At 40.6% G+C, this 23,974-nt stretch overlaps 1 protein-coding gene across 1 annotated transcript; it reads right to left on the minus strand.

Moving 5' to 3' along the window:
- Positions 1-4,655: 4,655 nt before the first annotated feature.
- On the minus strand, positions 4,656-22,514 carry LOC145040512 (uncharacterized). The gene is made up of 7 exons (XM_078988426.1): positions 21,524-22,514; positions 20,527-21,421; positions 19,980-20,403; positions 16,677-18,023; positions 5,063-5,444; positions 4,893-4,974; positions 4,656-4,749 (listed from the first exon to the last, which is right to left on the minus strand). Exons 1-7 carry the CDS (start codon positions 22,512-22,514, stop codon positions 4,656-4,658), a joined length of 4,215 nt encoding a protein of 1,404 aa, XP_078844552.1.
- Positions 22,515-23,974: the final 1,460 nt, after the last annotated feature.

Below are 23,974 nucleotides of genomic sequence, written 5' to 3' on the forward strand. Positions count from 1 at the left end.
GTCATCTTTCCAAGTAGACAAGACTCACAACTATCATCCGATTTAAGTTCGAATGACTCCAAGACTCCACTCTTTTGGAGTTGGCCTATGCGTTTCTTGTTTACATGTCCAAGACGACAATGCCACAATGATGCTTTATCTAGGCTAGTAGAAGAGTCAATATACAACACATTATTTCCTAAGTTGTCTACAATCGACACAGTTTCATACACACCATCACAAGGTAATGCTTTAAAATAAAACACGTTATTAAAGAAAGCATTAATATCACCACAATCATTATCAAACGAAAAGGTAAAACCTTTTTTGTACAAAGGATGAAAGGAAATAATATTCCTCTCCATTTCAGACGAGTACACTCATTTATTCAAATCTAATTTTAACCCATTATTCAGCAACAAAGTATAAACTCCAATCTTGGAAACAGGTGAAACCTTCCTATTCCCCATGATCAAGTTTATCTTCCCGTGCTCCACATCCTCACTTCTTCTTAGGCCCTGCAAATCAGAACATATGTGAATACCACATCCTGTATCAAGTACCCAAGAGTTACAATGTGGTGACTTATTAGACAATATTGTGTAAATACCTGCGTGGGTGGGTTTCACTTTCCCATCCTTCAGATCCTGCAAGTATTTAGGGCAGTTTCGCTTCCAGTGCCCCTTGTCATGGCAATAGTAGCAATCAGCATCCTTGGGAATGGCAGAAGGAGTGACAGAACTGCTCTTGGTCCTTGATGAGGAGCCTTCAAGAGACTTTACCTTGGTACCCTTCGAAGGGTGCTTCCTGTTTTTCCCTTTGCCTTGCCCGATAGCCAAAACAGGGGTAGATGTTGGAGTAGGAGTAGTAGAGATAACAACCGTTTTGCCCTTAAGACCGGTTTCAGTGGTCTTCAAGAGTCCTTGAAGCTTGCTAAGGGTAACTTCTTCCTTGTTCATATGATATGTCATACGAACATGGTCATAACAAGAAGGTATGGAGTGCAAAATGATGTCAATTGCCAACTCCTCAGGGAAGTTCACATTCAGCTTCAGCAAACGGTCCGCATACCTTTGCATCTCTTGCATGTGGGCCGTGACGGATTCACCATCCTTCATGCGGGTTGTTATTATGGAGGAGATTATTTCATACCGCTCCTGACGAGCACTCTAATGGTACCTTTCCATCAGGTCTTGGTGCATCTCAAAAGGGTAGAAGTCCTCATAGGACTTATGGAGCTCGGCTGTCATCGTGGCCATCATGATGCATGCCACCTTAGTAGCATCTCTCTCATGTGTCCTGAATTCAGCGATCTCCTCAGGAGTAGCAGTAGACTCATCAAGCTCTTTTAACTCCTTATCGAGGACATATTCCTTGTCCTCATAACGAGTTACCATCCTGATGTTCCTTATCCAGTCCATGAAGTTGGAACCATCAAAGATGACTCTCCCACAAATATTCATGAGAGAGAAAGAACCAGTTGGGTTAGAGCCCGAAGCATTAGTGTTGGAAGACATCTGAAAGAAGAAAGTAAGTTTAGATTAGATATATAGAGTCCTTAATAAGACACCCAAATGTAATATTAAGGTAAGGATCCAATCACAATATATTATACTTAGAAGAGGGATGTCGTAATCTAAGTAATAATATATTTGAAAGGTAGGTGAATGACGATTCACCAATTTCCACCACGAAATCAAAATGATTTATTAGGTTTTAATTGGATTTGAAATTCCTAGATTCTTTTGAGATTCATTGAACTTTTCAATGGCATGTTTCAATGTCGATTGTGCCCTTCAAGTTTTGTGACTGGGATGCCGAGGATCACAAAACAAGGTGTGAATAACCATGCTAATTCAATTGGTACCCTTAATATTATCACCTAATCAATGTGCCGATTAACCACACACGCTCCATTGATCTATGACCACTACTAGAAAAACAGCCTTTTACGACGCTCATTGCGCGTCGTAAAAGGCTCAGACGACGCGCAAATGCGCGTCAAGGAAGGCCCTGTCATAAAGAAAGACGACGCAATTTTGCGCGTCGTCTATAGACGACGCGCATTTACGACGCTCATTTACGACGCGCGTTTACGACACGCAATGCGTATCAAGGAAGGCCCTGTCATAAAGGAAGACGATACACATTGACGTGTCGTAATCTTACGACGCGCGTGTTAATGACACGCAATGCGTATCAAGAAAGCCATTGTCAAGAAAGGCCATGTCATAAATGAAGATGACACACATTTTTGCGTATCATAATTTTAAATGTTTAAAAAAAATATTATTTATAGATTTACTAATTTTCAAATTAAATAATACATTAAAAATCTCATAATACAAAATAAAATACCATAAATAACAAAGATAATTCATTTCACTAATATGTCAAATACAAATAACTATTCCAGTAGTGAGTAAATGTTATAAAAAAAATGAACTCATTTATATACAATTGCATTATCTAGCTTACTATGTGCCAACAACTCTCTGTGTGTTCACTTTTGCTTGAGTCTTGTTTCCTCGAAAGCTTCTAAATCACAACCCTTTTTAAACATACTAGAGACAGGATCCAATGCATGGGGTATTTTTGGAAAATAGTCTGAACATTCTTGACCAATCATCAACCTGCAAGTGAAGGGTAGAAAGGGAAGAAACAAATGTTCACAACCAGTAAGAAATCTAAACTCTAGAAGTTTCACAGTAATTGTTGAACACTACTTTCATTTTTTTTATTATGCCATTGTACTTCTAGTTTTTTTCCCTTAGTATATGAATGACATTGTTATAATAGGGTATTTTAAGTACAACCTTGTGATAGGAAAAATGAAAGTAGGATGCTATAATACACAAAGTAATACAAGTACAATGATAATGAATTATTTTTACTTGTTATTGTGCAAGGTCTTAATTTGTAAAAGTTGTTTCAACTTGCGAATGATAAAGAAGAAAGGCATTGAATATTACCAAGGTATGAATTATGGGGTCCAGGAGAAGCTTCCGGATGGTATTGAGGAGACATAAGCTTTTGTTGAGGGAAGGCAAGACCTATACAGATTCCATTCGTAATTGTGATTCACATGATGCATGCAAGGTAATGCACATGAGCCCAATCAATTTAGATTCAGATTATGTAGTTTACCTTTGTTTTTGTTAGCTTCAAGAAATAAAGTGAAAGTTGATGTTAACTTTAAGTGTATCTTCTTTTTCTGTGTCCTGTAACAGCACACACAACAGAACAAATAACAGATTTAAGTGTTTACAACACAAAACACAAAACTTTCCATATTCAATATATATAATTATATCCATCCTACAACAAAAAGGCGGAGAGATTAGAGAATAGAGAATATTCACCCATATCAACTCTTCTAGGGCTTTCACCTTTCTTGTATCAGAGTGATGTTAAATTAGCCTTTCTAAATGGCGATGTAGAAGAAGAGGTGTATGTCCCTCATCTTTGTTAGAAAAATATGAAACACTTTACGAGCACACTTAAAGGATTGGACTACACTACCTAACTTACACTAAGACAGATATTGCATTTCCATTCAGCAAAGTTTCAAGGTTATTAGAACTGTTGACTTTGGGATTTGCCAGACAATATATAATTATAATATACTATACATTACTAATATATAACTTGTAAAATACCTTCTGTTTTGGTGCATTGGATCTCCAAGAAGCTAGAGAATCTGAAGCTAGCTTATAATCTACACTATCATGAATGTCTTCAAGGAAGTATGTTGGTACAGGTGTGCATGAATAACAGGGCAGTCACCAAAGTAATGAGAAAATAGCTATGAATCAACTCTTGCTGACCTGAAAAACAAATTAACTTATGAATAAAAATATTCATGAGTTATGACATTTTGTAATTTTCGGCATATATGTGATCATACATACATAAGGATAACTTTCGTGTGCTTTGAGCAGATTGCTTCTCTATAAAACTGTAAGTAGCTGTAAGCAAAGCTATAAAGACTGCAGGGACCCAAAAGCTATAAAGACTGCAGGGACCCAAAAGAATGAATATGTAAATACGTATAAACATTTAAGCTATATTTCCATGGTTCTAGTGAATAATCAGACTATTAATAAATATTAAATCTCAATTAACTACCCCACTTGATTAACAACGATTAACAACTAAAACAAACAAACTTTCATTACCAAAAAAAAAACAAATTAAAAATCCCAAATTTAACTAATCAAAACTAAGAAATATACCACGCACTAATTTTTTGGGGGAATAAAAACAAAGTCTGGTAAAGGAACTCATTATTACAGATATACATACTCCACAAAACTAACTTTAATTAATTGAAAAATAGAAATAAGAAAAATACCATTCGGCTAATCTAGTAGCGATTAGAGAAAGAACATGAACAGCGGTGGTGGCCAGACTCACTCCGGCGACGGCAAACATAGAGAACAGGGCAGTGGCTGTGGTGAATGGGGCAAGAAAACTTCTTGGGCAGCTAGGTTAGAAAAGGGAGAGAGTAGCGGGAGTGAACTAGGTTAGATGAGAGAGAGAAGAGAGCCAATTTTTTTATGAAAAATTCAAACGGCTTGGGTGCCAGCATCAATTTAGTGGGGACATATCCAATTACAATAAAGAAAAACTTATTATGTTAATATATATATATATATATACTGTAGGACCAGCATTTAAGTGGGGTCCATGCACCCCACTTCTTCTACACTAGATCCGCCACTGCCCATACCAATGCAAGGTTGCTTATCAGCTGTGTCAATCAAAAACCTTCAACAACAACAAAAAAAAACTATCCAATTTAGATTTTATCATTATTTACATTTTTGTTGAAGCATTCCATAAATTCAAAATCTTTTACTTAAAAGATTATTTTAACTCTATGTCTCTATCAACAAGTTTGACAATCTTACCCTTCATACTCGGAACCTATATCAGATAACTTATCACAATGGATTGTTGAAGCAATCTTTTCAGCTTCTTCTGTTGATACCCCTGTTACAATTATTGAAAAAGAAAAATGAAAAACTATATTTTAACTCTATGTATCTATCAACAATTGAAAATAAGAAGGATAACGAACCAGAGGTAAGTACATTGGGAGGTGCATTTACAAGCTCTTTTCCCAAAATTACCCCTGAGCAAACATGCTCTGTGTACTTGAGTTTCTTTTCTAACTCGGGTCCACCTCCAAGGTTAAGAGAGCCAATTGACTTGAGATGAGGCTTCTTTGACTCGGATTTAAATGTGTTATCTTCATATGTCCCTAACAATGCACCTATATTACTGTAATGATTCAAATTGCTATTATTATTATCCTCCTCTGGATTATTATTTGTAGAAGGTTTATTGAAAGTGTTTATAGCATCAGCAACTGAAGTTTTTACTTCATGTAAGTCTCCATTAACAGAATTACTGGATGCAGCTTTTTTAGCTGCTGCTTTCTTTTTACGAAACTCCTCAAGCTGTAAAACCAAAACATGTTGAATTTTTTTTAATATAAATGCAGTACATAAATTATATTCTTTGAATGTAATTGTCCACTTTGACCTATGATCAAGATTTGGCACTATAAATACACATAAAGATCATACACAAGCTTCACCTTGTTATTGCAAAAGTTTGATAAAGATGCAATGAATTCATCAGGGCAGCAGTGTTGCAACCGAACAAGTAAATAAAAGATAACACCATAATTCTCTAGAAAGAAAGACTGGTGCTAACCTCTTTAATGACCTTAATATGAACAAAAAAAAAGCTATTTTATATCTCACCATAATCATCTTAGTATAGTATGAATCTTTAAGAAATACTTAGATCAAAATTTGAGCATTCAGGTTGTTATTTCTTGAATGGAATATACCAGTTGCTATTGTTGAGGCAGTTGTAAGCTTCAATTCAGGAGTTAAGTCTTGTGAAGAAGCAAGAGCACACCCCAGATATCACATCATAGAAAATAGAACACTGGAATAGAAGCAAACCTTCCTCCCAGACTATGGATAATGACCTAACTATAGCTTTGCTTCTAGTGAAAGGCTCTTTCACAGACTTCACCACAAACCCACTTCTTAATCCCATATTCTTCCATAAAATCTCAACATTTTCCCCGAATGATTGTGAGAACCTAATCCCGTGAGATATCCAGTCGTTTTTCTTGGCACGTGGAATGATATCATACCAAGGTTTTATGCGAAATTTGTTTCCAAGATAACCCAAACAGTTCACGTTTCTTGGCTTTAAGGAAGATTGGAAAGCTGCCCCAACAAATGGTTTTTGAAGTCTGCTACTCATTATCTTCACTAAAAACTCATGTCATAGCTTGTAGATCAAGTATTGGGGACTCAGGACTTACTCCTAAGAGGAGAGGTCGTCATTCCAAAAAAACAAATGGAGAAGAAGAGAATAATCTTCGTACCTAATTTAGGGAATAAAAGAATCTTTAGAGATTGAATGTAAGAGAAAGAAATCTAGGGCACATACATGAAGAAGAAGAGAACAATCTTCGAACCTGATGCCTCCTCCGCTTTTTTTTTTCTGCATCTTGATGCTTCCGATCGTACCCTAAACCTCAGACTTTCGATCCCAAATCTGACTTGCAACCTTCGATCCACCTGTGGGAGACCTAGGGGAAGTTGATCGCCTCTATCCACCTGCCAAAAAAGTGAATCGTCTTCCCGTAAGTTTTCGGCGCTTTCTCCCGATCTTGCCGCTCAACCGGACCAATGATGCCGGGAAGGAAAAGGACGTCGCTCTTCACCTCATACTCGTGGATGTGCCACATCGGCTTTTCTGAGTCCGGCAAGGTTAAGAACAGTTTTTATGTTATGATGTTTTCAACTCCTATTAACCGGGCATCGACGACTGGACGATCGTAGATCAAGCACTGTCTCATATCCTCGTTTTGATGGCGACAGAAACGGCAGCATAAATGGAAAGGGGATATCAAAGCACCAAATAGATAGACACGGGAGGCGGGAGAGAGAAGAGTCGAATGAGTGTTTTAAAAAGCCCTAGAAATTATCCCAATGATATTCTGATATATGAATTGTTGAGGTATACAACAGAGATGGTATCGTGATTAGGGTTTGCAGAGAAAAATGAAGAATAGAACGAAGGGGATCTTGAAGCGGGGTATTAAAAATTTTAAAAATTTTGAGGGGATTTCATTTCCCCCTTTCAAGAACGCGCGTTTTAGTAAAAATCATAAAGCGACAATCACAGTGGACGCACGTTTTAGATAATGTGCCCTCCGTGTTTTTTTTTTTTTTACATTAGACACTAATTTAGGGGCACGCAATAATGCGCGACCTAAATCCTCAAATTTTTTGAACAGACGACACGTTTTTATTGTCACTCTCTTTTGTGTAACATAAATCAGTGAGCGTCGTGATTTGCGCATCGTGAAAGGGTCTTTTTCTTGTAGTGGACAAACATTAAGTCACCCTTCGTGATCCTTACTAGTCCAAGTTAGTGTGCCGATTAACCACACACGCTCCACCAACGACTTGGTAAGGTACAAAGTGTGAACTCCATGGACTAGCACCATGTTCACATTTTTCCTAAAGTAACTAAGATTGGGAATTAAATAAAAGATTTAGTTACTTTATAATATTCATCATACTTAATGAGAATTTATAAGTCCTTGTCTTACCCGTTCGGCTAACGACCCTCCACCAGTCAAGCAAGCGGTGGGTGAGAGTGGACACCCATTAAGTCGCCATTTTATAGGCAACAACCTTATACCTACCTTATAGACCGGCTTCGTGAATGAGGCCTACTAACGGTAAAACGACTTGTTCTTATACATATATATATATATATATATATATATATATATATATATATATATATATATATATATATATATATATATATATATATATATAATTAACCATTAATGTTATAAATAGTATAAGTGTTGAATTTTAACTTTTAAAACTCTAAGTGTTGGAATTAAAGTTTATTAAAGTGTGTGAAACTTTTCCAAATTCCAAAACTTGAGGACAAGTTTTGTAACTCTTCAAAATTTTTCATTTCATAACTTATGAATTAAAGGTTCATAAAATGAAGACTCTTCATTTTATGTAACTTATGTGTTTTCAATGTGCATTAAAGAAAAGTGACCTTTGGATATCCATAACTTGAGGACAAATTATGGACTCCATTAAAACACATAAATGATCAAGAATTAATCCTAAACAATTCAGCAAATAATTCCTATCATCTTCTAAATTCATAAGAACATGAACATGATTATCAAAGTTTCAAAAACTATATGAACACATACAAAGAATGAAATTTTGATACATGCTATTGTAAATGGATTAGAACAATCATTACACCAACTAAAATAAGTTTTAAAACATCAAAACAGTTTAGGGTAAAGTTTCTAGTCCATTTCCAGCAACAAAAGTCGAAAATCTGCATTCTGAACCTTCTACTCGCCGAGTGCACGAACCTACTCGGCGAGTAGGATGAATTTTGCCTTGGACTCGGCGAGTCCCCCCATGGACTCGGCGAGTTCATCATGCAGACAGCAAAAAATTTGACTTTTTTCACTATTTTGCATCAAGTATCAAACAAGCAATCCTAGGCTCTGATACCACTGTTGGGTTTTGAACAATCTAACACTTCCTAAGTGTGCATGCAACCCTAATAAACCTTGGATCTATGTTTGTCTAAATACATGCAAAATAATAATTTTCCAAGGTTCATAACCTATCTAACATGGCATGGGATACTTTTAAACATAAAAGAATTAGATGAGATTACATACCTTTTTGATGAGTTTGATTCCTAAGGAGTTTGAGGGCCAAGCACCAATAGTGTGAATGCTTCAAATGGAATCACAAATCACCACAACCACTTGGAAAAATTTCAGAGAGTGTATACACACTATAATTTTGGCCACACACAAACACACACACTAGTGGCTATTTCATGCAACATAAGCATGATTATATAGTGTACATGGTTAGGGTGAAACCCTAATAACCCATGACCTTTCCTTTTCGAAGGATCCATGGGTTAAAAGCTCCATGGATCATCCATGGACTTCCATACAAGCCTAGCCCATTAACAAATGAGCGTTAGCCCACACCATATAAAACCAATAGCCCACAATCTAATTAGTCTTCCTTTTAATCTCTAAATTAATTCATAATTAATTTAAGACTAAGACTAATTAAATAACATGACTTCATATTAATATATTATAACTTATAATATATTAATAATCATATGTGTATAACTCTCATAAAATTATCCATAAATAGTTCGGGTGAAGTGCAACCCAAATGGGCCATGCTGGGTCGGGTTAAGTATATACCAAATAAGTTATGGACTTAGACACCTTATCCAACAAACCCGACCTTAAGTCTATCTTAGAGAACCAAGATGCCCCCTACAATTGGTCGAAGAGATCATCGATCCTAGGTAATGGATACCGGTTTTTAACCGTCAACTTGTTCAACTCCCTGTAATCGATACACATCCGCTGTGAACCATGCTTTTTCTTGACAAAAAGAATCGGTGCTCCCCAAGGTGAGCTACTCGGTCGAATAAACCCCTTTCCCAACAGCTCCTGAAGCTGCGAGGATAACTCCTGCATTTCTGGTGGAGCGATGCGATAAGGCGCCTTGGCGATGGGCGCCGCTCCTGGAACCAAATCGATACGGAACTCCACTTGCCTTTCCGGAGGCACACATGGTAGTTCTTCGGGAAACACATCCGAAAACTCGCACACTACTAGAACCTCGTCAACCGAGTTTGGCCTCCCCACGACCACTCGTGTGTCCATCACATTGGCTATGAATCCACTGCAGCCCTGCTGCAAACTCTACCTTGCCCTAGCAGCCGAACAAAACGTTGACCCACACCGGGTCCCCTCACCATACACAGTAAGCACTCCCCCACTAGGGTCTCGTATAGTCACCAGCTGTCTCTTGCAGTCAATGACTACCCAAAACTTACTCAACCAATCCATGCCCACGATGACGCAGACATCTCCCATCGCTATAGGAACCAAATCTATAGGGAACTTGACACCAAAAATCTCGAGCACACATCCTCGAATCACGTCAGTGGCGTATACCGCTTTCTCATCTGCTATGGAAACCCTCAGGGGTCGACTCATCACCTCTCGATCAATATTGATATGCTGGCTAAAAGCCAAAGATACAAAAGACCAACTCGCACCCGAGTCAAATAATACCAAAGCATGTATAGAATTCACAAGAAAAGTACCTACGCATATCATAATATAAGCACAATATCTCAGCATAAAAGTAAATACACGAAAGAATACATACCAGCCACGACATCGGGCACCGCGCGGGCCTCCTCTATAGTCAACTGAAAAGCTCTCCCACGAGCCTTCGAAGCCTCGGATTTCACCGGCCGAGTCTTGGTAACCCTAGCAGTAGGCGCAGATCCCTGGTGAAGCTGAGGACACTAGACCTTCCGATGGCCGATCTGGTTGTAATGAAAGCAAACCATAAATCCCTTGGGGCAATCCCTAGCGATGTTCCCCTCCTTGCCACACTTGTAGCAAGCACCTGATCGACATGCCCCCTCATGACCCTTACCGCACTTTCCGCAAGTACGGCCCTTCTGACCTCCCGTCCTCAGATCGGCGGACTTGGTCCGCTTGGCTGCCGGCTGGGACTGAGCCGACCGCCGATCCACCCGCTGAGACTCGGCCTCCTCCTTAGCCCGAGTCTCCAACTCGATCTCTCTCTTCCTGGAATTTGCCTGGAGCTCAGCAAAGGCCTGGTATGACGAGTTCGATACGAACTCGTGAATGTCCCTCCTGAGTACACCCAAATATCGACTCATCCGAGCCTGCTTAGTGGACACCTGCTCAGGGCAGAACATCGCCCTCTCATGAAACTTCCGGGTGATCACAGTAACCGAATCATTACCCTTCTTGAGGGTCAAGAATTCCTAAACCAACCGTTCCCTCTTCACCAGGGGAACATACTCATCTCTGAACATATAAGTAAATCTCTCCCAAGTCACAGCTGAAATCTCCGCAAGAGTGAAGTTCGCCGTCATGAACTTCCACCAATCCTTTGCTCCCAGGCGGAGCTGGTTCAAAGCGAACCGTACCCTCATATGCTCCGGACATGAACATGTGTAGAAGCATCCCTCAATGTCAGCAATCCATCTCATCACAGCGATCGGATCCTGCGTCCCATCAAAACTCGGGTGGCTTCGTGTTGCGGAACTCCCAGAATAGCAACGAGTCACCCCCTGTGGTCTGGCAGCAGCCACAACTACGGTAGCTGCAGCGGCTGCGGCCTCAGTCACCACGGCGTACCGCTCATCGAAAGTCTCCATCAGTGTAGTCTTGATAGACCCAAACATCTCCGGAATCTCGGCCCGGATCACCGTAGCCACCTCCTCATGAATCATCTGACGAAGCTCCTCGTCACTCACACCGCTCATCCCACGTCTGTGGTGTGGCCCAACCATAATGTCTCTGAAATACAACATAAAAATATCAGAGACTCCATCGAGCATAATCGCACTCGATAACGCAACCCTACTCGGCCTTTGATACCCAAAGGATTCTTACTTGCGTTGCCCACTGACCCGGTGTCTTCAGTGGTACGGGCCCAATACTACCGACTACACCACATCATCATTCACCCCAAGTTCTCCTCCCTGGACCCCGGATCATGACTCTATTCTTGCTATGCACTGGCTACCTACTCGCTCTCAAAGTATCTCATAGCAGCAGGTTTCCCTAGACTAAGGCATCACAAGTCAAGCCACTCTAGTCCTAATATGAATACCTAGTCTACTAGCATGCATATCATATCATAACATATCTCATAACACATATTGTAAGGGTATTTTGGGGATTTTACCGTTCGGGTGCTGGCTAACCGTACACACTGCTTCTCCTTTGGTTATTACGAAATCTCTTATAAAATTTTTATGCTTTTATTAATTGAAAATTTTCCTCAAATCCCTAGTTTGAGTTCAGTTACGCCCGAAGGTGCATCCGAATCCCTCAAACCAAGGCTCTGATACCAACTTGTAATAACGTGAACTTTCAAAAAAAAAAATCATTTTTGCAAACATCAAAACCATCATTTAATATTCTGAAACCACATGTGTAACAAATGTCATTATAACAAAATACATCCCATGATCATAAAACAGTGCCTTCGTCAGTGTGTACAAATCACGTCGGTGCCTTCCCACGGTCCTCGCTAGTACCTGAAACACATAACACAACAACTGTAAGCATAAATGCTTAGTGAGTTCCCCAAAATACTACTTACGCACATACGCCTTTCCAGGCCCTGACCTTCTGGTCCATGTGTCTCAGGGGACTTCCATCCTGACTCGGTAAACCTTCCGGTCCTACCTACATCAACCTTACAGTCTACATCACAACGCCTTCCGGCCCATAACATATACGCCTTCTGGCCCATAACATAATGTCTTCCGGCCCATATCAAGCATATCATACATAGCACATATAAACGATTAACTTATCATATACAATGCATATAACTCATTACATATCCGACCTTCCGGTCACACAATAAAACCCTTCCGGATACAGTATAGTGAGAAAACTCACCTCGTGGAAAGCCTATAATCTCGCGTACTCGCTATCTCCAAATCCCAACGAAGACTCAACCTCGCCTAATCATAACGAATATTATTTTAATTAATATATACTTCCACAACTAGACTTTACCCCTTATCATCATTCCTTAGAGGGTAAAAGACCATTTTACACTTCCTTGACTCAAAGTCCACATGTTGACCAAAACCCTAAAAGTCAACAAAAGTCAACATTCCAGTATGCGGGGCGTACAGCTTGATGTACGCGGGGAGTACATCGCCAACCCAGAAGTCGGGGTCTCCACCTAGTACGCTGCGCATACTAGGAGTTACGCCCAGCGTAATCCGTCACATCTAACATTCTTCATTTCTGGTCTTAATCGGTTAAGCCATTACTTCAATTTCTAGATCTAACTTTATTTAAGCATCCTTACTCATAAAGTCGAAACCTTTAAGCCTTGGCATGGCTGTAAAGGCTCTTACACTCCTTAACACCTTTCCATTTCAACTCAAGGATATAGATCTCGTGCATGGCCAAACATTCACGTCCAATATTACATTTTTATGAATCTACAACTCAAGTGGACCAGAAATATGATGGATCTAAGCTAATGGAGAGCATTTGCTCATAAAGTCTCCACCTTTAGGACCAAAACCCTAGAAAATGGTCCATAAAGCATACCACAAGAACTACAAGTCAAGATCCGAACTTTGTACCTTAGAATAAAGCTCCAACCTTTGCAAAGCCCGGATCTATACTTGAACACCAACTTCTAGCCTTCCCAATGGACTCTTCTTCTCCTTTGCTACCTTGAAATGACACCACCAATCTTAGAACACTCACAAATGGGCTAGGAACGAATAAACACTCTCTTAGGGTTTGGTGGTTGTCGAGGCCAACACAAATAATAACCCTAAATGTTACACACTAAAATAGTGTATAGTGGTAAAGGGATCGAATCCACGGAGATTGGTTCAATTTCTAACTCTATGAAAAATCTCTTTGTAAAAATACTTGTAAAATAACAATAAAAATAAAATGGGGGGTTTTGGTGTTTTGAATACTTGATGCTAACTAGAATTAACTATGATTTAAATAGACAATTGCAACAAAAATAAGAATTTGATGTAAAATCAATAAGGGAAAGATGGTTGACTTAAAGTTTTCTCACTTTGACTTTTGATGAACATATCATTAGAGTTCAATGGTGCAATACTTGTTTTAAATCCTCAATTTGGCTATAGTAATCCAAGGAGCTTGAGATTACCTAGACTTTTCTTAATTGTTGAAATGGCTAGAGAAGCTCATAACAATTTCCTTAGTCAAAGTCACTAATTCCAAATAGCATGTAATTAGTGAAAGTCAACTAGCATTAAGAACCAAAAAGTCACCAAATCCAAGAGGGGTCAAATGCTTTCACCACCATGTTGGAGGAAATGTTTTTATGATTGTGTGAAGCAAAAACAACACAAAAATCATTTGTTGCTTGCTAATTTGAGGATCCTTTACTTAATCAAGAAATTAGCCAACTAATCACCACAAACACATTTAAACTCATGAACTAAAACATACAAGTAATGATAAGATGTTAAAACACAAAACATTTTCATAAAGATTCAAGAACATGTTCATGGACTCTTCAACATTCAACAAAAGTTCAAAGGATTAAACAAAAGTCAACCAAGATTAGTTTAGCCAAGCATGGCTAAACACAAAGAAACAAAGTTAGAGAAATTTGTACCAAACATTAAGCAAGAATCAAGAGGTAAAAATATGATGTTCTTCAAGGGTTCTTGGCCTTCAAAAGTCTCCAAAACTCCAGAGAGAATCTTCAAAAATCGGATGTGCAAGTGTATGCAAAAGATGGGCACCAACCTTCCTCAAATAGCCCAAAAGAAGGATTTCCGAAATTGCCCCTGCAGGGCCTTGCGCGACCCGCGTGCTGCTGCGCGGGTGGGTTGCGCGGGTGGTACCTGACATGGGCTCCTTTGAGATTTTGGGCCTCTAAAGCATATCCCACTAGCCCAGATCGAATCCAATCACCTCCTAGCCCATTTTCTTCAAGTTTTTCTTCATTTAAAGCCCAATTTGACCTCTCTAAATCCTCCAAAGCTCGTGAACTCGCCCGATTAATAATTTTCATACGCTTGAATGTTCCCCCGCATCTTTCAAATTTAAAGCTCAATTCTTCCAAGCCTTCAAGCAATTGACAAGTCCACCCCATGAATCACCTTCATAGCCATCAAGCATGAAATCTCCAATTCCCTTCAAGCCCAATCGCCTCGCAAGAGTGCCGCCCCGCTAGTTTCCAAGAAAATCTGCAATAATGCTCAAGAAACTAGAAAGTACCCCGAAATGGTCATAAAAATAACAAAAGGGAAAATATGCATGAAAGTTAACTAAAATGCGAATGAAATGTACTAAAATAAACTATAAAAATAAGTAAATAAAATGAAGCTATCAAATCACCCCAAGCTTAAACCTTACTTGTCCTCAAGTAAGACAAGACTAAATGAACTTGGGATGAACTACCCTAGAAATAAAAAGAATGGATAGAACCATGGAACCTGTTCGACGTTAGTCAACATGGTCAGAATTGATTTCGTTGCTATCTCACAACTTTTTCATCCGATGACAATGGAACCATAAACCACAGCCAGGACAACTCCTTTAGGTGAGTAAGGAGGGATGAGCAGTCGCAGCCTCAATGGAACATGTATACAATGAAGAACATCTGTAGTAGGGAGAAAGCAACTGGATGGGCTCGGGTGGAGCTCTTCTTTAAGTGTACACTCTGATCTCACGTTTGCCGGTTTCTCTCATGTGTAACTAGGTTTAATCGCTCGGGCACCGTTGTAGGAATCAGTTCACTTAGTGTTGGCCCAAACCTCCCGTAGTATCCGACTCGACAGTCTCTCCAACATCACCAATTTGAGAGAAAGAAAAAAAAAATATAACTCGATCTATATACCATAAAACAAATCTATACAAATGAATATCAAACGTCGGGTGACCAAGATGTTGGGAAATTTGTTCAATAATTGAACCGGCCACCTATCTAAGATAGTTGCGACTGAAAATTTGCATGCTTCATTTTGTTTTTGTTTTTTTTTTTTTTTTTTTTTTTTTTTTTTTTTTTTTTTTTTTTGTAAGAGGTTATGATAAAACCCTTTGACTCAAAATTTGGTTCCCAAAGGTGTGTAGGTGGAACCGAAAGGGTAATGATATAATCCAAATGGCCTAAGTGTGGAAATGACCATGTGTGGAGCATAAAGATGTAATGTAGGCTCCTTTTCAAACTTGTGGTTTTTCAAAGATAATGAAGATGTCCAAATGTGGACTAAATGACTCTCTAAATTCTAAGAAAATCGCAAAAAGATATGGTGATGTAAAGAGACCGGATATGGATTCTACTCGGGGACAAGCACCAATGCTTCATCCTAACAGTTCAAACATGATCAAGTGTGATCCTCTCCGCGGTAGTGACCGCAAGGCTAAGAACACCCATTGCTATAGTATATCCTACAATTGTTAGTATTGTATGCATAATTCTTCATGAAAACTACCTGTCCATGATCACTTACCCCTTTAAGCTACCAGCATCTGATCCCAAGTATGAAATCCCAAACTGCAGCTAGTGGTCCCGGTTCGATGGGTGAGATAGCAACAAGATCCTGGACCAATAATGATACAATAACTATGAACCTGTTCCATGGCATCCAAGAGAGGTGAGAATAAACAGACAACAAAAATGCATGAATGCTAATGTCTTAAGCTAAATGTTATGCAAAAAATAAAAAGTAGAAAAGAAGAAAATAAAATCTTTTTAAAAATTTAATAAAATAAAAAAAAATGAATGCAAATTAACTTAAACTAATATGTTATGCAACCTAACTAAAAATGCATGAAAAAGAGTAAGAAAAAAGGGAAATGCCCCACCCCAAGCTTAAGAACAAGCATTGTCCTCAATGCTTAAGGAAAGGGCAGAAAGGACCTAGATCGGGGGGTCGGGCGGCGGGAAATGCCCGTGGCGATAGTGGTAGTCCCACATATCCTGGAGCTGGCTGGAAGTGTGGGAGGAGGACTGCTCCAATCGATCAACACGGTTTGCCACATCTAGGATGGCTCTCGAATTCTCTTGCGTTTGGGCGTCGATACGCTGCACCGTGGAGAACATTGTGGCAAATTGGTCAAAGAACGTGGGGGGGAAATATGGTGGGACTTCATGTCCCTCCTGCTGATGCGGCTGGTCAAAATGATGTGGAGGGGCCGGGAACTGATCGTGCTGAAACATCGGCTGTTGCATCGAGGGTTGGTCAAAATGGTCTTCAGCTTCGGGCATCTCGTCGTCCTCTTCGTCATCTTCTTCCTCTTGTTCCTCTGCGTCGTCACCCTCATCATCACCGAATTCTGGGAATACACCTGCTTGGGTCAATTGATCTGGAGGGAGCCAAGTGTCGGGGTCGCCTGCATCGAATGAGGAACCGATCCAACTTGGCAGGATGTAAACCGGGGCTTTGTCAGCGTCTAACCAACTGTACGTGCGAGCTCCCCGATCGAGCAACATCTCCATCCGGATGAGAGTGTCACAATCTAGCAGGAAGTTCGGTGGGGTGTCGACAGGTATGTACTCGGGATCCGGAAAGTCTAGGCCGACGGCTCGACCTATGATCGTGATAAGTCCCCCGATGAAAATTTCCCCCGAGGAACGTTGGCGTATGGAGTCACATTTGTCTAAAAAAAAACCTGAAAAACTGAGGGAGAGTGCATGCCTCATGCTTCGGAGGAAAAATAGCTCACATCTGTTGATTTGACCGGGCTCGAGACGCCCGAAGATACTCGTCGTAAGGACTCGGTGAGCAATTCGCCAACAGGGGTGCACGATGTGCTTGGCTCGCTGTCGGCTTGGGTTGAAGGTTGGGAGACCGGAAATTTGCATCCAGAAGTTTGCATCAGGGCAACGCAGAAAATCTTGGTACTCTTGACTTTGGGGGCTGATGCGGAACGGATCGTCTATACCCATGATAGAATCAAGCTCTGCGTATGTGAGTCTATGAGGTTCCCCTTTCAACTGGAATGTGAGGACTTCTGTGTTATCATCTCGTGCATAGGTGCTAAGAAATTCCATTGTGGGTTCCTCGTAAGTTCTGTCACAAAGTCGAAGAAAACCACGCCAACCGAGTTTTATGAACAAATGGTATATACCATCATGCACCCCAAGCTTTTTCATGGACTTTTTTTGGTAGAATTTTGTCGGCCGGATTGCGCGACCCCGAAGATTGGAGCGATAGGTTTTGATCTCAGCATTTGTAAGGGAAGGATCGCTTCCCTCTTCTCCTCTTTTTTTTCGTTTACCGGCTGTTTGGCGTGATGGACCGGCGGTATCTTTTTGAGGGTTAGGATCGATCGATGATCCATGGGTGGGTGTCCGAGCCGTGGTTTTGCCCATTTTCGAAACCTACAATATCAAAAACAACTTCACCAACGTAATCCCTCACCTCACCACTCTCAAATCAATGCAACTATCTTTAGACCGAACGCGAAAAAAAAATTCAAGAAATAATGACACCCAACTTTTGACAATATAAAATGGTTTCAACAACAACACTCGGTTAATTTGGTAGTCCCAACAAAAATTCGGCAGCAATACGAGACGAAATGATAAAATCTCAACCAAAGTTTAAACAATTTTTGAACAAATTTCCAAACAAATTGACCAATCTCAACTTCTCTCAAATCAATGTTTCCAAATAAACCGGGCAACAACTAACGATCTTAGGCAATTTCCAAAGCATAATTGAATGCAAGTACTGAATTGAAACAATGCAATGTAATAAAAACCAAGGAAAGAGAATACCCGTTTTATCCCAAAATTGAACTTGAACCCAGAATCCGCTACCGTGCACCCCAAGCTTTGGTTATTCGTGGGTGCCTAAATGCAAGACTTGCTCGTTGAAGGGATATTTTCAACTTGGTTTTTGTGAAAAATCCGGCGGCGGCTCGTGGTGGCTCAAAAATTATGGGAAAATTTTTTTTGTGAGATTTTGAGGTTTTGTTTGGTTAGATGTAAAAATCCCCGAAAAAGAAACACTTTGGTGGTGTCGGAATTGCGAGAGGTGGTGGTGGTTGGCCGGAAAATGGCCGGAAAGTCGCGAGATGGGTGGTGGTGGCGCCCCTAGATCCGGCGATGGCTCGTGGTAAACTTTAGGTGGGGTTTGTAGAGCACGGAAAATGGTGAAGAATGGTGGTGGTCTCGTCGTATTCCAACCGGTGGAACTCCGGGAAATCAAATTTTTGTGAAAAGTGGGTGTATGTGTTCTTGAGAGTTTGAGAGAGAATGAGAGGGTTTTGAGAGAATGAAATGAAGAAGAAGAGTTGCTGGAGGTTTTTAATCCATATACAAGTGTGGTCAACACCCGGTCAATGTTAGTCAACTCATTAAACCACCTGGTCAACGAAAGTCAAAGCTGGTCAACAAAATAAGGGATAGCCGTCAGATCAGCACGCGGGTCGCGCAGAGAGGGCGCGCGGGCCGCGCACATGTTGCAGTTTGGATTTGTTATTTGTTGCATGCTGAAGACCGGCCGCGCACACCAGCCGCGCACCACTGTGCGGGTCGCGCAGGCTCCTGCTCCCGAAATTCGATTTTTCTCTGTTTTCTTCCGTTTCTTCACTAGTTCTTGATCCCAAATGCCCCAAACACCTAGAAACTCTTGATTTCTTCAAAAATGATTTCAAAAGACGTATCAAAACATTTTCAAAACTCCTTTATTCGAACATAGAAACACGAAAGCATAAAGCTTTTCCAAAAATGCCTCTCTTTAACGTCTTAGGCGAGACGTCCTTCTAGCTTGGTTCAACACTCCGGGACATCCAAGTGGATGACTTCAATAACACTTGCATTAAAACTTTCATAGAATGGCTTTAATCGGTGCCCGTTAACTTTGAAAATATGTCCCGTTTCTTCACTTTGGATTTCCACCGCTCCATGATCAAAAGTCTTTATTACAACAAATGGGCCAATCCACCTTGATCTTAATTTGCCCGGGAATAACTTCAACCGTGAATGGTAAAGTAAGACCCTATGTCCCGGTTCAAAATTCTTCCGGGTGATGGACTTGTCGTGGAAGAGCTTCGTTTTCTCCTTATAAATCCTTGCGTTTTCATAGGATTCGTGTCTCAATTCTTCTAGCTCTTGGAGTTGAAGTTTCCTATGCCTTCCAGCCTCGTCAATGTCGAAGTTGCATTTCTTGACCGCCCAAAATGCTCGGTGCTCTAACTCGACGGGAAGATGACAAGGTTTTCCGAAAACTAATCTAAAGGGCGACATTCCAATCGGGGTCTTATAAGCGGTCCGATATGCCCATAAGGCATCGTCGAGTCTCAAACTCCAATCCTTCTTTGTCGGATTCACCGTTTTCTCTAGAATAGACTTCACTTCACGATTCGACACCTCCGCTTGACCATTCGTTTGAGGGTGATAGGCAGTGGAGACACGATGAGTCACGTGATACTTCTTTAATAGAGCCTCCATCATTTTGTTGCAAAAGTGCGTCCCTCTATCACTAATCAAAGCCCTAGGCACACCAAATCTCGCAAAAACATTAGACTTTAAAAAGTCGATAACCGTTTTGGCATCGTCCGATCTTGTGGCTTTGGCTTCAACCCATTTAGAAACATAGTCAACCGCGAGTAAAATATAAACGTTGCCAAATGACACGGGAAATGGGCCCATAAAATCAATCCCCCATACGTCAAAAATTTCACAAACAAGGATTGGATTTTGGGGCATTTGGTTCTTTTGCGAAATGTTTCCCGTTCTTTGGCACCGTTCACAACTTTTGCAAAACATATAACAATCGCGTGACATGGTTGGCCAAAATAATCCACATTCAAGGACTTTTCTCAAAGTCCGGCTAGGTCCGAAGTGTCCCCCACAAGCAAATTCATGACAAAATTGCAAAATGGATTGGTGCTCTTGTTGGGGCACACATCGCCTAATGATTTGATCGGGACAATGTTTCCACAAATAGGGTTCATCCCACACATAGTATTTTGCATCACTTTTCAACTTGTCCTTTTGAGAACGCGTGAATGTGTCGGGATACCTTTTTGTGACCAAAAAGTTAACGATATCGGCATACCAAGGAATAGATTGGTTAAGGGAAAAGAGATGCTCATCCGGAAACTCGTCCCGCAATGGGAGAGGAGTTTCATTTGAAATGATTCGACTTAGATGATCGGCAACGAGGTTCTCGCATCCGCTCTTATCCCGGATTTCCAAGTCAAATTCTTGTAACAGTAGGATCCACCGGATGAGTCTCGGCTTTGCATCTTTCTTCGTCATCAAGTACTTAAGAGCTGCGTGATCCGAATACACTATGACCTTGGTACCAAGTAGGTATTGTCTAAATTTCTCCAAGGCGAACACTATGGCCAATAGCTCCTTCTCCGTGGTAGAGTAGTTGCTTTGGGCATTGTCTAGTGTCCTTGATGCATAATAGATCACATGGGAGGCCCTCCCATTCTTTTGACCCAAAACGGCGCCAATCGCATAGTTGCTTGCATCGCACATGATCTCAAAAGGGAGATCCCAATTTGGTGCTTGCATGATGGGAGCGGACGTAAGCAACTCTTTGAGCTTGTCAAAAGCTTCTTTGCACGCCTCATTGAACTCGAAATCGACCTCCTTTTGCAAGAGTTGGCACATTGGTCTTGTTATCTTTGAAAAATCCTTGATGAATCTTCGGTAGAAACCTGCATGGCCCAGAAAAGAACGAACTTCCCGAACACAAGTCGGGTAAGGTAAGCTTTGAATAACATCAATTTTTGCCTTATCTACCTCAATTCCTTTTTTAGACACAATGTGACCCAAAATGAGACCTTGACTCACCATGAAATGACATTTCTCAAAATTCAAAACCAAGTTTGTTTCAATGCATCTTTTTAAAATTTTTGCGAGATTAGTCAAACATTCTTGAAAAGAGTTGCCATGTACCGTGAAATCATCCATAAAAACCTCAATTATGTTTTCAACATAATCCGAAAAGATACTAACCATACAACGTTGGAAAGTGGCCGGGGCGTTACACAATCCAAATGGCATTCTCCGGTATGCAAAAGTACCAAATGGGCATGTAAATGTTGTCTTTTCTTGGTCCTCCGGTGCCACCGGGATTTGGTGAAAACCAGAGTACCCGTCTAGACAACAATAATGGGATTTCCCGGCCAACCTTTCTAACATTTGATCAATGAAAGGCAATGGGAAATGATCTTTTCGTGTGCTCGCATTGAGTTTGCGGTAGTCAATACATACTCTCCACCCGTTTTGCACACGGGTGGGAACCATCATACCTTTGTTGTTCTCGACCACCGTGATTCCCGTCTTCTTTGGAACGACTTGCACCGGACTCACCCACTTGCTATCCGAGATTGGATAGATCATCCCCGCATCAAGAAGCTTTAATATCTCTTTCTTCATGACTTCCATCATTGGTGGATTTAGCCTTCTTTGCGCGTCTCTACTTGGCTTGCATTCATCCTCCATTAAGATTTTGTGCATACAAGTGGAGGGGCTCAAACCCTTGATATCCGCAATCGTCCAACCCATAGCTTCTTTATGCTCCTTCAACACCTTGAGGAGTTGCTCTTCTTCAAATTCGGTTAAATGAGTTGAGATGATAACCGGAAGGGTTTCATTCTTTCCCAAGTAGGCATACTTCAAGTGTTGAGGTAAGACCTTTAACTCCAACTCGGGTGGTTGAACAAGGGACGGTGACAATTTTGTATGAGTTTGGGACAATTCAATTTGCTTGACATCTAATCTTGTGGATTTTTTCATTTCCATTTTATTCACCAACTTCTCAACTTCCGGATCCAAAGAATAAAACTTTAATTGCTCGGCTAGCTTTCCACAATCGAGTCCTTTGCTCAAGATCATCTCCAACATATCACCGTTAGATAACTCAAACAACTCTTGAGTAATTGGCTCAACAACATCGACGAAGTACAAAGATGAAACATCACTAGGATATCTCATGGCATCATAGATATTAAAACTTATTGTTTCACCATCAAACTCCATTGTCAAACTTCCCGCATACACATCGATCTTTGTCCTAGCCGTCTTCAAAAACGGTCTCCCAAGCAATATTAGAGCCGATTTGGAAGACACTTGCTCATCTAAATCAATCACATAGAAATCCGCCGGGAAGACTAATTGATTCACTTGCACTAGGACATCTTCTAAAACACCTCTAGGAAAGACACTTGATTTATCCGCAAGAGAGATTATGACACCGGTTTCACTTAAAGGTCCGACATTTAAAGATTCATACACTGAATAGGGCATGACATTGATAGAAGCACCAAGATCAAGCATACCACTACTAAAAGTGACATCTCCAATCTTGCAAGGAACCGTGAACATTCCGGGATCTTTGCATTTGGGTGGAAGTTTCCTTTGTAAAACCGCGGATGCGTTTTCGTTCATCAAAATTTTCTCATTTCCCTTCAACTTCCTCTTGTTGGTACAAAGGTCTTTTAAGAACTTTGCATATCTCGGGATTTGCTTGATTGCATCAAGTAGAGGGATGTTTACTTCCACCTTTCGGAAGGTGTCCAAAATCTCTTTCTCCTCCATATTCTTCTTTGAAGTTGCAAGTCGAGAGGGGAATGGTGGTTGAGTGGCTATTGGTGTTACTAGAGGAATGGACTTCTTTGGAACTCCGGCTTGTGCATCGCTCTTGACTGTAGGTTCTTCAATGGGAGTGATCTCTATTTCTTCCTCTTCTTCCCTTGGCTTCTTCTTTGAACTACTTTCTCCGGCTTGCTTGCCACTTCTCAAGGTCACCACATTGACATTTGGGTTCTTTTCGGTTTGAGAAGGGAGTTTACCACGAGATTCCAACTTGCTTATAGATGTAACTATATCTCCCATTTGTGCTTCAAGGTTGGAGATACTAGTCCTTGTCTCTTTTTGGAATTGTTGGGTACTAGTGGCTAGAGATTTGACAATGTCTTCAAGAGACATTCCGGAGCTACTTGGTTGAGATTGAGGAGATTGTTGATGATGATGTGGAGGGTGCGGTTTGGATTGATAGTGTGGTTGTTGTTGATGTTGATATTGAGGTTGTGGTGGTGGATAGGACGGTCTAACCAATGCATTGTGAGGCAATGGTCTTGGGTTGTAGCCTCCGTTGGGATTTGGTTTCCAACTTGAATTATATGCATTTTGGTACCCGGATGGTTTGTTGTGGTAGTTTTGGAATTCTCCTGTGGCATTCACATGCTCCGCATCTTCTTGAAGGATGGGACACATATCCGTAGGATGTCCCATGGTTGCACATATTCCACAAACCATCACTTGTGGAGTTTGTCCCATGGCTAGCTTTTGGACGACGGATGTTA

The sequence above is a fragment of the Lactuca saligna genome, chromosome 4 (assembly GCF_052625555.1).
Source record: "Lactuca saligna cultivar CGN05327 chromosome 4, ASM5262555v1, whole genome shotgun sequence".
In the NCBI taxonomy this organism is placed as follows: domain Eukaryota; kingdom Viridiplantae; phylum Streptophyta; class Magnoliopsida; order Asterales; family Asteraceae; genus Lactuca; species Lactuca saligna.

Excerpts from the sequence above, each read along its gene's own strand:
- LOC145040512 (XM_078988426.1), bottom strand. The coding sequence starts at position 22,514 with ATGTTGGAGATGATCTTGAGCAAAGGACTCGATTGTGGAAAGCTAGCC. Across the intron at positions 20,404-20,526 it reads CAAGAGCACCAATCCATTTT|TTGTGAACGGTGCCAAAGAA; the intron begins GCAATTTTGTCA and ends GTTTTGCAAAAG. Across the intron at positions 4,750-4,892 it reads ATAGGTTCCGAGTATGAAGG|GTTTTTGATTGACACAGCTG; the intron begins GTAAGATTGTCA and ends TTGTTGTTGAAG.